The 15,954-nt window shown below is 45.2% G+C and overlaps 1 protein-coding gene across 1 annotated transcript in view; it reads left to right on the forward strand.

Moving 5' to 3' along the window:
* NRK (Nik related kinase) overlaps positions 1–15,954 on the forward strand; it is an 87,609-nt gene that overhangs the window by 48,987 nt on the left and 22,668 nt on the right. The window contains exons 15-20 of the mRNA XM_065729691.1: positions 1,015–1,167; positions 7,477–7,608; positions 8,350–8,417; positions 10,194–10,306; positions 12,841–12,938; positions 13,302–13,420. Of these exons, the coding sequence (XP_065585763.1) occupies positions 1,015–1,167; positions 7,477–7,608; positions 8,350–8,417; positions 10,194–10,306; positions 12,841–12,938; positions 13,302–13,420 (683 nt within the window). The remainder of the gene's footprint in view (positions 1–1,014; positions 1,168–7,476; positions 7,609–8,349; positions 8,418–10,193; positions 10,307–12,840; positions 12,939–13,301; positions 13,421–15,954) is intronic.

A 15,954-nucleotide genomic window follows, 5' to 3' on the forward strand; every position in this document is an offset into this window, starting at 1 on the left:
GAAGTGGCAGTTAAATTATTATTTCTACTTTAGTGAAACAATTCTAATTTTTACACTTATTTTCTTCTTCTTGCTAAAATTGGCCTTTCATTGTTAGGAGTTACAGGTAATGAAAATCTGGCCTTGAGAGTAACGTAATTTCTCAGTTCACCAGAGCTAGAATTTCACAATATTTGGCTGTGCTTGCTTGTCTAATACCTTTCTCTGCCCCCAGTTAAGATCTGTGAGACTGAGGGGAATCATTTTCCACCTTCTCAGCAGGTTCCTATTCTGGATTCAGAATATGCTTACCCTCCTGATGTAAGCACAAACATCCAGATGGAGTGAGAGACACCATTAAGAACATCCACCCAGACAGAGGCAGCTGGGTACAAGATGGCATTAATCTCTTGCTAGTAGAGTAGAACTGTTTCTAGGCTGCTAAATCAGAGAATGTACTAAAGATTTATACTAGAGGATGGGAGTGAGTCATGTTGAATGAAACTGGGAAGAGCAGCAGGGTCAAAACCACGGATGGAGATTGTGTAATAAGCAGTGCCCTCAGGACATAGAAGAACCTTTCCTTTCTTTGCATCAGACCTGGATGGTGTCTCTCAGTCTCTTCCATAGGGCAGTTAACACACCAAACAATAGAGCATTTACCTGTTTCAACACAGAAAGCTGCTCGCAGTAAAGACAGTGTTGTAGAAGAGGGCAATAAATACACAGTAAAACAGGTTGTGTGCTGTCAAAGGTGAATAAATACAGAGAGATGGTTCCTCCCAGCTTAAATCCTAGCCTGCAGCAAGCAGAATGGCTTAGAGTAAAGCAGATTGCTCTTGTCCTTCTGTGGTTTGGAAACTTAATGAGAAAAATAGAGTTGCAAATGGAGGAGCAGTGCTGGTTTGCATTGTGCCAGGGCTGACCTCTCCTCAGCAGGGAGGTCCTTCAGAGTCAGTGCGGTTCTGCTGCTGTTGGAGAGCATCCAGGCCATGAAGCTGAGTGCACAACACACTCTTCTTTTCTCCTTTGCAGGCTGAGGGCAGAAGAAAGAGGAGTGATGGCATCCAGCCTGCCCTGCAGTGGCCCGCAGTGCTGGGGCACGACGCCATGCCACCAGCGAGGGTGGGCTCTGGCAGCAGCTCCAGCCCCTGCACCCCTGCACTGCAGAGAGCCGTCATAGTGCAGGTATGGTGTGAGTGCAGGTGTGGTATCACTGCCCTGATGTGGGGAGGAAGCACGGGCAGTGCTTGAGCAGAGCAGTGCACCACAGGCCTGATTCTTTCTCCTGCTGTAACCAACAGAGTCCTTTGAGAGCTTGCCACTGATTTTCAGTGCCACCTTGTGCTGCTAAGTTACAGGTGGAGTTTTACTTATGCACTGCAGCTCAGGTTTAGATAACAGTTATTTTTATATGCTTGATGCCTGACTGTGCTGACTCTCTGATATTACTCTTCGCTGTTTCATAAAAAGCCTGAATGACTGTGCTGTTACAGCCCCTGGGTGATGTATTATTTATATGGTGCCATAAATATATGTGGCAGTTAACAAAACAACTCTAAAGCCAAAATTTGTATCCCTGAAGACTAGGCACACAAGCAAGATTGTCAGTGGTCTTGTGAAATAATCTAAAAGTATAAGGAGATGGAATAAGGACTAGTTACCAGTGTGGAGGCAGGTTTTGCCTGTGGGCAGAGCACGGCAGGCCTGTGAAGTCCCCTTTCTAGTCTTCAGTTGCTGCATCAGCACTTTCTAGGTCTTCTAGCCCACTCCGTGAGTAGGAGTTAATACTTCAAAATGTGCATGAGGGACTCCTGAGTGCAAAAAGAGTTGTCCTCTGAGTCCCATGTTGTGCACATCCACTGTACCCAACAAATACACAGTCTGGTGGTGGGCCTACAGGCTGAGATGGTCTCTCTTATTTATACACATGGCTATGTGCTTGTTTTCTTGTTGAGATGCAAAATATTTTACATACTTTCATGTTATCCCACCTCCCAGACTGAGCTTTTCACTCCTCCCTGGTTCCAGGGTTTTTTTTGTGCTTAGCTCTGCAGCTTCTGTATGCTTTGATCAGTTTGACAGAAGTCACCCAGTATCTGTCACTTAGATCTGTTACATCACTTGAAACATTTCAGTGTTAAATGTAAAAGTGGTACTTAAACAGTTCACTCTACGTATCCAGTGAGAACACCCTGCATTAGAATCCTCCTTGAAGCATTTTAGCTCCTGCTATATCTGTCGGCTCCAGGAGTGCAAATTCAGAGTACTCACTGTGCCCAAAAACTCAACTTCCTTTCAACATCCTATTCTTTGACAGTGTTTGAAATGAGTAGCTTAGACTGCAGTTACTTTTTTCTTTCTGAAGGGACTGTAAGCACATATAAGCAAAAGAAAAGCAAGACAGCAAGTAGAAAACAAATAAACTGCTGTAAGTGTGAGCACAGCTCATTTAATCTGAAAATCTCCCCTTGTTTTGAAAAACAGTAGTGACAGGAATCATTTTATTACTGTTACCATCCCCTGCAGCATTTCATTTGTATGTTCAGACATGCCCTCAGCAAGGAGGATGTACAGTCATAGTGCTGGACCTTTGGCAGCCCTCAGCTGTGCCAGACGCCTGGGCATTGTTTGTGTCCTTCTGTGGTGTCTGGTGCCTCTCTTCCCTGCCTGTTGCATCCTGGAGTGAAAGGAGGAAGATGAGACAGAGGAGTGCCTGGATGGTTAGTGTCAATGCAGCACAGCACAGTGCCTCGCTGCTGAGCCCTAGTAGCAGTGTGAGCCCTTGGATGTCTTTCAGGCCACTCGCTATTACAGTTAATTATTATGAGGTGCTATCCCTAGCACTTCTTAAGTTTACTTCTAGCCACTGGAATCTTAGTATCTCTGTGTACTGACTGTGCTGAGCTCAGCGTGTCCCAGCCCAGCCCTACTCATAGCACCACTGGTGTTCTCCTTCCTCACACTTTATTGTTCAAAGTGCCCAGTGCCTCCCTGCCCTCAGAGCCAGGGTTCCCCCAGGGCAGGCTTCAGGCCCAATGCTCCACACACCCTGGAGTGAGTCTGCATGAGGCAGGTAATAGCGAGCTGATAGTCTCCTCAGGTCCTAGTGGTGATGGGAAAATCAGCATGGACAGTTGTTGGAAAAGGAAAGGCCCCATTTCACCCAGCGGCATTACCTTGAGAAAATATCGTTGTATCTTCTCAGATTTTTTTTTTCCATGGCACATTTGACAGTTTAAATCACACGTTTTGTGACTGGTGTAAATTGATGGGCTGGCTCGTCGCGTTGGCTCCCTGGAGAGCTGGTGCAAGGTCTACAAGAAAGGTGCTTCTATCTTAGCCTTGGGCAGAGGCTTCAGGTGAAAATTGTGGCCCTGTAATAGAAAGTATAGAGCACACACATGAGGGCATCATGAACTCTGCAAGAGCACACCGACTGCTCAGAGAGGACTCCTGCCCTGTAATGGTGACACTTTGTGGGTGAAAGGATCTGCATCCTACAACCATGGCTCCCACATCACCCAGGATACATCACTTCATCCCTCTGCACCTTGCTGGGGCTTTTCTGTTTGGTAGCACTTCTCCCAGCTGTTCAGGGAGTGGTGAGGAATGAAGTAGTGAAGGAATTTATCACCCTCTTTCACATTCCTTGATAGAAACTACACAGTAACAGTTTAATGCTATGTTAAGTGATAGTGTTACTCAAGGGTAATAGCAGGCAGCGATTTATAGTCATTACTGTGTGATTTCACTCCCTGCTGGCAGCTGCCCTGTTATCCACACACAGGTTGGTACCAGCAGGTAGGGACCATGTGGACAGGGAGAAGCCAATCCGTGGTCTTACCTGCTGCGTTAGCATGGAAACCAGATGAACTTCAATGGGCAATTTATAAATCTTCTTAAGGGCCGTGTTTCATTCTGCTGGCTGGCAGCAGCTGTTGATGCTAATAGCTGTGTTGGGAAACGCTGCCTGTATTAACTTCATAAAGTGAGAAGGCAGTGTGAGTGATGGGCCAGTTAGTCACCTGGAGATGAAGAGACTTGCAGCAATATCCTTGCAGAGTTCAGCACGTGGGTGCCTTGTTGATTTAAAGTAAAAGTGAACGGCAGAGTTAAAATGCAAGCTGAATTCATCACACATGTCTGCGCTGAGGAACTTCCAGCCATGTTTGAGAGGGAGAAATCATCTGTCATCACTGCTCTGCTCAGGCAAAAAGACTTCTTATGATCCCATCCTATGAGATTGTATGGCACCTTCTGGGTCTCCAAAAGCTCTCAAAACCATCTCACTGGAAATCCTAATGCAGCTCTTGAGGGACAAGAGTCGGTGTCTCGTACTCTGTCTGGTGAAGGAAATGTGAGATATTCCCATGTCAGAGTGTCCCATTTCCACTTGCTTTGTACCAGTTCTGCCTCAAGGGAGCTGCAGCACGGTGGGCAATGGGGCTCTGTGGCAGTGGGATGGGGCATTCTGGGTGGCCCACTCATGGCTGTGAGTAAAGTTGCTGGGTCTGTCTGTCTGCCCAGTGCCTCCCAGTGTCTGAGTAGAGGAGAGATTTAGCCCACATCTAAAAGGAACTCCTTTTTTCAATCGACTCTTTTGTTTTTCCTGTAGGATTTGCTATCTAATTCTCTACTGTCTGGAGTAATGTGGTAAAATAGAATGAGAAAGCTAATGGTATTAGAACAATTAGCTGTGTGTTAGATCATGGACTGACCCGATGTCATTCAGGGAACGTTTAGGTGTTGTGCTGGGAGACGTGATTTAATGAGAACTATTGGTGGTAGGTGGACAGTTGGACTGGATGATCTTGTAGGTCTTTCCCAACCTTGGGGATTCTATGATTCTATCCCAGATCTATTCCTAAGTTTTATGTTGTTTCATAGCAGCAGCAGTTGCACACATCTACCTCCATATGAAAATTCAACTCAAATTCATAACTTGGATGTCCTCCAAGAGAGCACTATAGCCTCTTTTTTATCTAATTGGTCTTTTGTACAACATAGCCTTATCATTGTTAGGAAGCAGTAGGTCTTCTGCCTTAACTCTGTGAGGTGTTTGAAGGCACATGGTAGGTAATGTGTTGGTTGCATGTGCTTTCTGTGCACTGGAGGAGCAGCTCTTCTTTTAGTCCTTAGAATAAAAACAGTTTAAGGTTCAAGTCTGTGTAGTTCACATTCATTATTAGGTGTGTTTTTGTTGTTGTTTTTTTCCCACCCTACAAATAATTCTGTCTGTAGAAGCTGAAGGTAATGCCAGACTCCACGATTTGGGGCCATCTAAGACATTTTCAGTTTGCTTTGGAGTTGTATGATCTTTTTAAGCTCAACCGAATCCTAGAATGCCTTGTGTTGGGAAGGACCTTTAAGATCACCTGTTTCCAGCCCCCTTCTGCAGGCAGGGACACCTCCCTCTAGACCACGTTGCTCACAGCCCCATCCAGCCTGGAAAGTCATCCCAGAAACAGGCAGCACATCTGGGCTTTATGTGGAACTGGGGAGCTGGGCTGTCCCTGCCCAAGAAGGTACACAGGTACCATCTGCAGAGAGGAAGTTTGTAGTTTCGAGTTTCTTGGTCACTTAAATAGCGATTCAGCAAAGCTCATCCCCGCTTTTAAGCAGGAGCAGTTTTCTGGTACACTGCAGGACTCCAAAGCTGGAATTTAGGAAGTGATTTAAGTATCTTGTTGAAAAACTGGCCAGGAAAAAAATCTTCCTACATTCTGATAATAATATACTTGCTATAAAAGCTGTTCCTGCTCCTACGATGAGTCACTTCAGGGGAACACTTTGCTGTTAAAATAATTCTGGTTAACTAAAAACTATTATTAGTGACAATCATGTCAGACAAAAAATGTGATTCTGACAAAATGCAAGGACGGATTATGAGATGTTATAACTGCTGAAAAAGCTGTTTTCTTTAAAGGGAGCCCACAGAACATGTTGTCCCCCAAAGGCAGCAGAAGCACCTGAATATTTAACCAGGAGAACTCGTCTGAAGTGTCCTTCTGCAGCTGACTTGTCCTTGCTGGACTCAGAGGTTGTGCTGGTTATTTGACAGCTTCAAAGAGTAGTAGGATTGCTTGGAGTATTTAATGATTTTAGAGTCATGGGGATTCCATACTTCTGTTACATTAAGGAACAACCTGTGTGCAGTTCTGTTTCTCTGTGCTGTTTCTTAATGGCACGAATAACTTCACTTAAAAGTGAGCTACGTACTGGGAGAATTAATCTCGTGCATTTAACCTTTGACACAGACAGAAATCCCAGCCTCTTTGAACTGGGGGCAGTGAGGCTGCTGGTTTGCAGCGTGTCTGAGGAGAGGGGCCTCGCGTGCTGGTGTGATGCTGGGTCGGGGGGTCTGCAGGGAGCCCTGCTCCCACTTGGCATGCCAAGGGGAAGCACTGAGTGGCATGGCTTCAGGCACTGCTCCGCTGTCTGTCTGTTTCTGTCACATTCCATTGGCTCTGGCTATGGAGTCCCTCTGTTCAGACCCAGCTCACACTCCATTTCTGTGTTTTCTGCCTCAGTCTTGTGTCTAAGAGGATTTCTCATTTCAGGGATTATCAGTGCATTCAGTTGACGTTTTTAGCTCTCTTCCTTTCTTCCCCTTTGGAAGACTCAAGTGTGATAGATTATTAATGTGTAGAATTCAAGGGAACTTTCTGTATTTCTGTATTTCTGTATTTAATACAGAAAGTTAGAAGAACATTGAGTATTTTAGGCTGAGTGGTACGCTGCTTACCTGCTGTTCACTGGAATGAACTCCACAAGGAGGTAATTCGTGGGGCATTTGCTACTCTGATGCCCCAACCTGATAGCACTGAAGGCAGCTTTTAAACACAGGTGATCTCAATGGGAGCACCTGCACATGACTGTGCGTGAGATGCAGTGTGGGCATAGTTTCTCATTTCTTTCTTAGTGCAGTCTCAAGTTTTCTTCCTGTTAGTCACTGGTACATTGGTTACAGAGGGCCAGGGCACCCTGTAACTGCTGGAGAGCTGAAAGCACTTCCAGGTGGCAGCTTGTCTGCACTGACTGTAGAGGGATGGTGGGCTTGCAAAGACAAGTTTGGGAGGATACATCTAGCTTAGGGGAGCTGGATTCACACAATGATTATACTGTCTCAATTCTGAAGTGGAAGCATCGCTCAGGTTTGAATGAAGTAAACTTAGCCATAATTCTTGTGTCACTTGGTTAAGCAGTTCTCTGTGCACCACCAATGACCTGTTAGCTTCTCCACAGATAAAACAACATGAGATTATGTACAGCATAGGTGTTTTTAATATATTGTGCCCTTCGCCTTGAAACTTTTGTGCCTAACAAGCTGGAAATAACTTTATACTGAACAAGTTGAGTAGAGCTGTATTGAAACACAGTACTTGTTATGTGTTTACTAAAAATTAGAGCTCTAAAACAGAACCAGTATCTGTTGATGCTGGAACATGTTGTATAAGACAGAGAAGTACAATTCAATTTTTCATTTGTTTCAAGTGTGACAATTTCCAGGCCAGTAAAGATGTGTACCACAGCAGCTCGCTGTCAGATATGGTGAGCACACCAGTCAGCCTTGGACAGGATGACGTATTCTGGAATGAGAGTCAAAGTGAAGAGCAGCCCCCAAAGGTATGTAAATCTTGGGCTGGTGGGCACTGTCCGTAGCTGCTAGCACTCAGCTCAGCTCAGCTCAGCTCCCCTGCACTGTGTGCTGTCCCCCTCTTTAACTACGTGAATCCCATCACTTGTATGGCCATAGGGTCTCACTAATCTAGAAGGAAAACTCTAAAGGTAAAGGTTTGCTTCCATTTCTGTGCATGCTGTGGTTCGTTGCAGGAAAGCACTTTAGTTTGTACAATTCAGTGTATTTAAAAAAAAATGATTCCTAAGAAGAAAATGTTTGTCTTGGATGTGTGTATGTGCATGCATGTGTGTGTATTCCTGCTAATAATCTGCAGGTGGGATGTGTTCAGGTATGTCCTTTCTTTTCCTCCCCACCTTCCCCACCCCTCTTGATATGCACAGTTGAAGAGCAATGCAGGGTTGTCCACCTCCTACGAAAAAAGCTGCATTAAGTGACTGCAGATGTGTTTGCCTGTCTGCTTTAAAGATTGACCAAGAATAGTGCTGACTCCAGGGAAAGGTGCAAACCACTCACAGGCTGCACCCTGACAGATTACAGTGCAAACTGGAAGGACCTGCTGCTACTTTGCACCTTCCAGGGTTGATAGGAAAGACAGCTCCACAGGTCCCACTGGAGCACTGTTCTTTTGTGTTGGTTAGTTTCATTTTTGTATTGATAGGGGTTAAACATTAAGATTATTAACAGAGTCCATCAGTAGCACTAAAATACTTGATTAAATCCTTAAGGTTCCAGAAAGGACAACCTCCAAATTTTACAGCAGGGATCAACCTGGCCAACAGAGATGCCATTCCAGGTAAGCTCCGAAGTATTTGATGCTTTTACAAATGCTGATTTATTGCCAGTAAGAAAACTGAAGCCAATTTTTTTTTTATAACCAAAGGCATAAACTCAGTAACACTAAAACATGGGTTCATACCTTATTTAATGGCAGTTACAGTTGTTTTGCCTTTTGTGTCAGTTTGTCCACTGAACTATTCAAATTCCCTGATATTAAACCTGACAGAAGCATCCGAGCTAGCTTCCTTCTAATGGCAGAGGGACCTGATTTAAAGACAAACAAGCCCATTGTAGATCCCCTTCTCCTTTTCATGCAAGGCAATTTTGTCTTCTAAGGGGAAACAGCATTTTTAACATATAAAGGCTGTTTCGCATCATGCCACAAGTTGTTTAATTTGTTCCAGCCTGCTCAGCTTTGCTGAGTGGTTCTCCATCCATTTCCCAGTTGTGTAGTGCAGCCATTTGACGGCTGCTTGTTGCTGGATAATGTTCTACTTTTCCTGTCTGAGCAGAAGATTGCTGAGGGTGCAGGCTCTGTGAGATGCCAGCCTGCTGGCACCTGGGGGTGGCAGGAGTGGGTGCTGCTGGTGGCTGGGTCAGGATGCTCCTGCAGATGCTCTGTGGCACATTAGGACCTGCACTGGTGTTTCAGAGGAATTCTGTGCCTGATACTTTGCTGAGGGAGGTCCTGGCCCCAGCTCCCTGTCTAGGCACTATAATTACAGCTTGTGGCTGTAGCTTTGTTCTGCTTGATAGCAGCTTGAACAGCACATAGGCTGTCTGTAGATGTATCTTGAATATTCTGATAGTCTGCCCATCAGGTGAGTGTGCTCTACATCCCAGAAGAAAGAAACAAGGATGCAGAGAGCTCATCATAAGTTCATAAGTTCATAAGTTCATAAGTTCATAAGGTTGGAAAGGACCTATAAGATCATCTAGTCCAACCATCCTCCTATCACTATCTCTACCCAACTACTAAATTAAGTCCTTTAGCACCTCATCTAAACGCTTCTTGAACAGCGCTAGGGATGGTGCCTCAACCACCTCCCTAGGCAGGCCATTCCAGCTCAGCAATAAAGGGCAGCTGCCACAGATGCCTGACCAGGGAACTTGTCAGGAACTGGGGGTTGGAGAAATCCAGAAGGGAGGGAGTTTCAGCTGACATAACCAAGTAATGTGCAGTGCTTTGGAACGGTTGCTTTCAATGAGAGAGACATTATCTGAAGTAACCTTCAGGTGAAGCCAAACCCTTAATAGATTCTGCTTAAAAATTATAGGAGGCGATAAAGAAGTGTAGGTAAGCTGCAGTGCTACAAGCGAGGGTTTCTTAGCATGCAGTTATTGGGTGCACCTCAGTTTTGCTTTGCAAGCTTGGCAGCTCATTTTACTGCCTTATGCATTCCCTCCTCCATTGGTAAGTGCACCCACTGGTGGTGTACCCTGTAGGAGGGGGCTGGAGCAGGTTTCCTTACTTGTAAAAACTGAGATTTGGAACCAGGAGTGAGGCAGATCTGTAGAGGCCAAGGGAGAATTACATGGAGTAGGGTATTCAGTTGTGACTTGGAGCGCTGCATTCTCCCAGACTTAATGCCCAGAGGGACTGGGGCCTGCCCCCTCCATCCTCTCTGGTTAGGGGATGGCCCTGCCTAGAGCACCGAGGAATACAAAGTTTTTTGTCCAGAGAGTACTTTATCCTACCCTGACAGCAGCAAACTTGGTTCCATGGCCTAGGAGGTACCTTCTGGTTGTGTTTCGAAATACAAACAGCCTGATAACCCTTTCTGTTTTTCAGTAACAGCCATCAGCTGTCCCCCGGGGGACATGCTGTGAAGCTCAGCAGCAGCAGCACTGCTGGCAGCAAGGTGTGGGAGATGGCATCTCATCAGAGCAGCAGATCCACCTCAGGTGATTCCCAACTCAATGAGTCATCAGTCAAAACATGCAAAGTTCCTGTCACATCAAATGGACTTCTCTGGAGAGTCAGGTGTTATGTTTTTGTGGGTTGGTTTGTTTGTGTAAACGAGGTCTTCTGGTGATATAAATACTTCCTTTTTTGAGTCAAAAAGTTGCCATTAACATATTTCTGTACAAAAATATATATATAATTACTTCAATTAAGGAGTGGAAAAGCATAGTTCTGTTGTACATATTGACACTACTGAATCAGCCAAGCTGACCTTACACAGGTCTAATTCCATGCTAATGCTCACCCAGTGGCGTTTTCTGCTGTAGCCATTCTGTGCATTGCCCACTAATAAGATGATACAGATGAGCAGTTGTTGCACACCTCTATTTCTGCACTTTCATATCATGATGCCTGAAGGAAGCCTCGGGAAGCATAAGACCTTGTGAAACATTCTTCCTCTCATGTGCAGAAAGATAGTGGAGCTGAAAAGAAGAGGCACAAGGAGTTGAAGGGCAGAGATAGCCTCATGCACTGTAAGCTCGGTGCAGCTTCGTAAGATACCTTGATATCAGTGGTAGCAGTGGAAGAATGCAGAGGGCTCGCTGATGGTCGTGCAGAATTTTTGCAGTATGGGCTCTGGTTGCTGAGTCCTGAGCTGAGGCTCGAGCAGAAGAGGACATGGAGCAGAAGTGGAAGGCTTTGTTCTCCTTTGTTATTCCTCCAGTGGCTTTTCTGTGGGTCAGCTCTAGGACAATTTCTCGTGTAGCTCTTTGCAAAACAGTATTTTAGAGCACTTTGCATCTGGGTTGATGCAGATGGGTGACATGGGGAATCACGCCCAGTTCAATGCAGGGTGGATGCTAAAAATGTTCTGTAACCACAGCAGTGAGCTGCTGAGGTCATTTATTTTTAAACTGAGGCTCACATTGTTAATTTGCAAACCCTTGATAAATGCAGAACAAATTGCTTATTTATTACATTTACACAACCAAGCCAACTCTGCTTTCCCCAACCATACAGGGTAGGAAGCTTTGCTTCAAGGGAAAACCAGAGTACAGTTTAAACTGCTTGGGGTTTGTTTCTTTTTGCTCTTATGTCATTTTATGTTTGAATAATAGCGTGATGATGAGCAACGAGCTGAGCCCAGCTCAGCTTTGCAGTGTCTGCATGATGTGTAACTCCTGTGCTATTTTGGCATGGGGAAATGAAAACCTCACTAGCCTTGGAAAGAATAGAAAACCTCCCTTGTGGTTTAAACTGTCTCCTTGGGTTCTTAAGTGTCATGAAATTACAGCTCATTCTGGCATATGGTATTCCAGGGTTTGTTGCTTTCCCAAACCCACAGGGACAGTGAAATGTGCAGGAAAGGCCTATAAATACTCGAAAACTAATATTGCTGCTGAGTTGCTTAGGTACTCATTGACCAATAAGGAATTCTGAATTGTAAAAGCTTTGCAAAATGCACGAGTGCATGAAGCCATTGTGATAAAACTAGCTAAATTACCAAATACCAATCTTCATTTGTGTGAGCTTGAATTCCACCCCGATCTGGGAAGGTGCCCTGTTGGTAGCAGTGGGATGGTGTCAGAGCAGACTGCTGAATGAGGCAGATGTGTCCCTGTGGTGGGGGCACATCTGCCCTTCCTCTCTTCCCTTGTCTCCCCATTTGCTTGCAGAAGGCAGCATCCTCCCAGATAGCTCTTTTGGGGATATTTGAAAGGGAAGGTTTCGCTTGATCACTTGCAGGAATCCCTCCTAAGATGGCAGCAGCACGTGCTGGAGCCTCTGCTCCTGCTGTTTCCATTGTGTGGATGTTCAGGAGCCTAGCAGGCATGGTGCTGCACCTGGGGGGGAAGAGCAGTGCCACAGCTTCCTCAGCACTGGGGCCTGACCTTGGCAGTGTCAGGAGGTGCTGTGTGGGTGTGGGCTCTCACTGCCCACTTCCTCACAAGGCAGAGTGGAAGTGGAAGCCTTGATGTGTGCCAGGGTGCATAGGGGAAGCAGGGACAGAAAAATGGCTCTCACTGCGCTGCTGAGGGAACTTGTGAGTCCTCTTCTGATTTTAGCCTGATGCCCTGCTCAGAAGAAGGGAGTTGAGTGCAGCTCTTATCCCAAAACCTGGGGTTTAACCCCTGTCTGCAGGCATGGGGATGCAGCTGGATGGCATCTCCAGTGAGTGCCTTGCAGATGCTGTGTGATGAGCTGCCCCCCAGTGCAGGGATCAGAGGAAGGCATTCCCCTTTTGCCTTGCAAGCCACCTTCTAGTCCATAGCAGTGCTGCTGGTGTACACTGAGGGTGTTGTTCTGCTGACTGTACTCGTGCAATGTGAATCTGCACCTGTACCAACTTATAGCACCTGGAACCACCAGGAACACGTGAAAAGGATTCTGTCTGCAACGAACAGAAAAAAGAGGAAGAGAAGTTTGTTAGCAAATACTACTGCCTGCCTTGGGTGATAACTCCACGTGCTTGTCTTACAGCTCCCTCCCTCTGTTCTGCACATGCATTTATATGAAATAATTTCTTTTTCAGGGAATCCAGGACCAGCCAAGGGAGAGAACGCTTTGTCACAGAACCACATGCAGCTGCATAAGAAGCCTGAAAAAGTTTCTCATCCAGGCCAGGTGGCAGTAGGTCCTACTGTAACTACTTTTTCTGCTTTACACTGGTTTTCACTAGGGACACACCTGTGCAGGCAGCTCTTCTGTCGATGGGAGCTGGCTACTGCCTTCCCACCAACATTCGCCTCTGATGTCGTGAACCAACATCATGACATAGGAAGCATTACTTTTTGAGCAGACCTCATAAAATATATAATATAGCTAATGTATATAAGTAACCAAGCATTTCAAGTTTTAATATTAAAACATAAAAGAGGAGAGCAACAAAACCATAAAAATGGTGGAATTTGCTGTTACAGTAAGATCTTGCATGTGCTGTTTAGTGACGTGTTCTTGCTTGAGGAAAAACTGACCTGGGTTTTCTCCATTCAGAGCCTGTGTTCCTTTGCCAAGGGGAAGGACAGTGCCAATTTGTTCTTGAAAGCAGCAGACTATTCCTCGTCAAGCGATGAAGTCGGCAGTAGTGACGAAGATGACACGAACCACATGAGGTTGGTGTGATTTATCTTCTCTTTCTTCCTTTTTATTACACATGTAAAAATAACTGGAAAAAGTTGGCGTACATGAATACCTCCCTCTGAAGTTGCTATCAGTCACTTATGTCAGCTGTAATTAAGCAGTTTAATCTCACTGTAATGAACTCCCGAGGGTAAATGTTTCCTCCATCAAATGTGTGCAGCGTAATGAGCTTTGATGACTTGCTGCCCTGGGACAATGAGATGTGTCGTTTTAACTGAATATCAATAGGCAACGTTACTTTGGAGATACTTCACATTGATCTACATTTAAATGGAATTTTTAAAGAAAAAAAAAAGGAAAACTGTATTCCTTCATGCTAAATACAGACTGCAGTACAAAAAGCAAGGCAAGCGTGACCCTCGTATTCAGACCCTGTTCACTCCAGTGCAAATAATTACCACTGAAAAGCTGATCATTTCAGCTGGGCTGCTTATGAAGAGGGCTTCTGTAAAATTTGCTGCATTTTTAGTGTTGTTATTTTGCACAGTGGCCGCAGTTACCGTGTGTACACTGCGGCTCCCACCAAGCTGATCTCACTGCTCCTCCTTAGCTTTCCAGTTTCTTGTGACAGTTTTGTGACTGACATCTTGTGGTGTTCTACCTGTCATGCAAAACTTGTATTCAGCTGTGAAATAATGGAGTGTAGATCTCTCACTAGTCCGAGGTGATCAGTCAACCCTGCTGCCTGGAGCAGCACACACAATTATTTTTTACTATTAATGAACAAAACTTGTAATTTTTGTGCAAAGAGTTTAAGCAGTTCTAGGATTTACTTCAAAGTGCATCTCTCTCTCAGAGAGCTCTCAAGGATGGGACATAATTGCACACGCAGTTTTGTCAGTTTTCAGCAGGAGATGCACAGATCTGTAGTGCTGCTGGCAAGCTGCAGCACTGGCCTGATACTGCTCCGTACTGCTGTGCTGCTCTGAAGAAGGCAGCGTTTTTGTGCCCACATACTGCTCCTGATTTTCATTTCTAAGTTCATTTTCAAAACGGAGGGATAAGGAAGGAGAGGAAATATTGCAGTACACCAGAACTGTCTTCTGTTACAAAGCCTTATCATCTTACTGCTCCTCTTCCTCACCACTTTTTGCTGCTCTGTATACAGTTTTATTCACTGTAAGGTCATAGAACTCATCCCAGACCTCAGAAAGACTACATAAAAATATAGATTTGCCTTGCAGCAACGACTTCTGCTCCGTAAGAGTTCAGTTTTTATTTCCCTGTATGCTGTAATTAGTTGAAGGTGTCTTGCTGCCTTTGGAAATCTGCATGTGCTGTTTGCATCTCCCCTTTGCAGTCCCTTACAGAAATGGGGTCAGCAGGCTGATCCTGCCACGTTTTCATTCTATGCAGTCACCACGAGAACTTCAGTAAAACTGAAGTACACTTTTACCTATTAACAAAGACATAGAATTGTAGAATCACCACAGTTCTGTAAGGCCTTCAGGATCATCCAGTCCAACCGTCCACCTGCCACCAGTATTTCCCACTAAACCATGGCCCTTAGTGCTAAATCTCCACCTTTCTTGAACACCTCCAGGGACTCTGCCACCCTCTGGGCAGCCCATTCCAGCACCAAGTCCTTTCACCTCAGCCGAGCATCACTTTTATTGAAAGATTGTCTGGGAAATATATCCTGATTGCTCCCAGGTAAATAGCAGAAAGCATAGTACTCAAAAGGAAGGAGGCAGCCAGCACTGAAACTTGTTGTATTCTAGATAAAGGTCCCACTGTCACAGATGGGTCAAAACCCTTTGGTTTTCTTGTTATGTACAGCATATGCATGCCCTTACAAGTCTGTAGGAGTGTTTCTGTGGGGGCTTTGACTGAGGCATTACAATGAGATGACACAGAATTCCTTCTCATCCACACCAGTTTCTGGTTTAAGGACAGCAATCAGTGTACATGAGCCAGCATCCTACCTGCAGGTAGGATGTAGCAGGTGTACTATGTTGACACTCATTTCTCCCACTCTTCCAGGAGTACTTTTGATGTCTGCAGCTTTCGTAATCCCTCTTAAAAACACGTTTCCTGTGGTTTGTTTTGTACAGTTCAGTTTCTTCTGCTGCTCTTTGTTTGCTCTTCCTTACCAAATGTAAATAAGGTGGTTGCAGGCATGTGCTTTCCAGGTAGGTACTTATAGCCACCAGTAAATGGGAGATGGAGGTTGTCAGGACCATCCTTGATCCCACTCCACGTGCTGCCATTCCTCCTATGTTTAGTTTGCAAATATTTCCAATTCCCAGAAGAAGACAAAACGAAACAACCTAACAGCCCTTCTGCTCCTTCACGTTTGTCTTAAGACAGCAGCTCTCTCACCATACCTCCTTTGCAACTCTGCTGGGCAGAAACCTACTGCATTTCAACGCGCTGAAGTGACAAATAAATAAAGGAATGTACATTACTGAGTGGAATAAATAAGCTGTGGGGTGGGAAAGCACAGAAGCATGGCCAGAGCCTTTGAAGCAGTTCCACCTGGGTGAGAAAGCTTAGAGCACTGATA

The sequence above is a fragment of the Cyrtonyx montezumae genome, unplaced genomic scaffold (assembly GCF_038088225.1).
Source record: "Cyrtonyx montezumae isolate F1298 unplaced genomic scaffold, pur_monq_1.0 scaffold_11, whole genome shotgun sequence".
Classification (NCBI taxonomy): domain Eukaryota; kingdom Metazoa; phylum Chordata; class Aves; order Galliformes; family Odontophoridae; genus Cyrtonyx; species Cyrtonyx montezumae.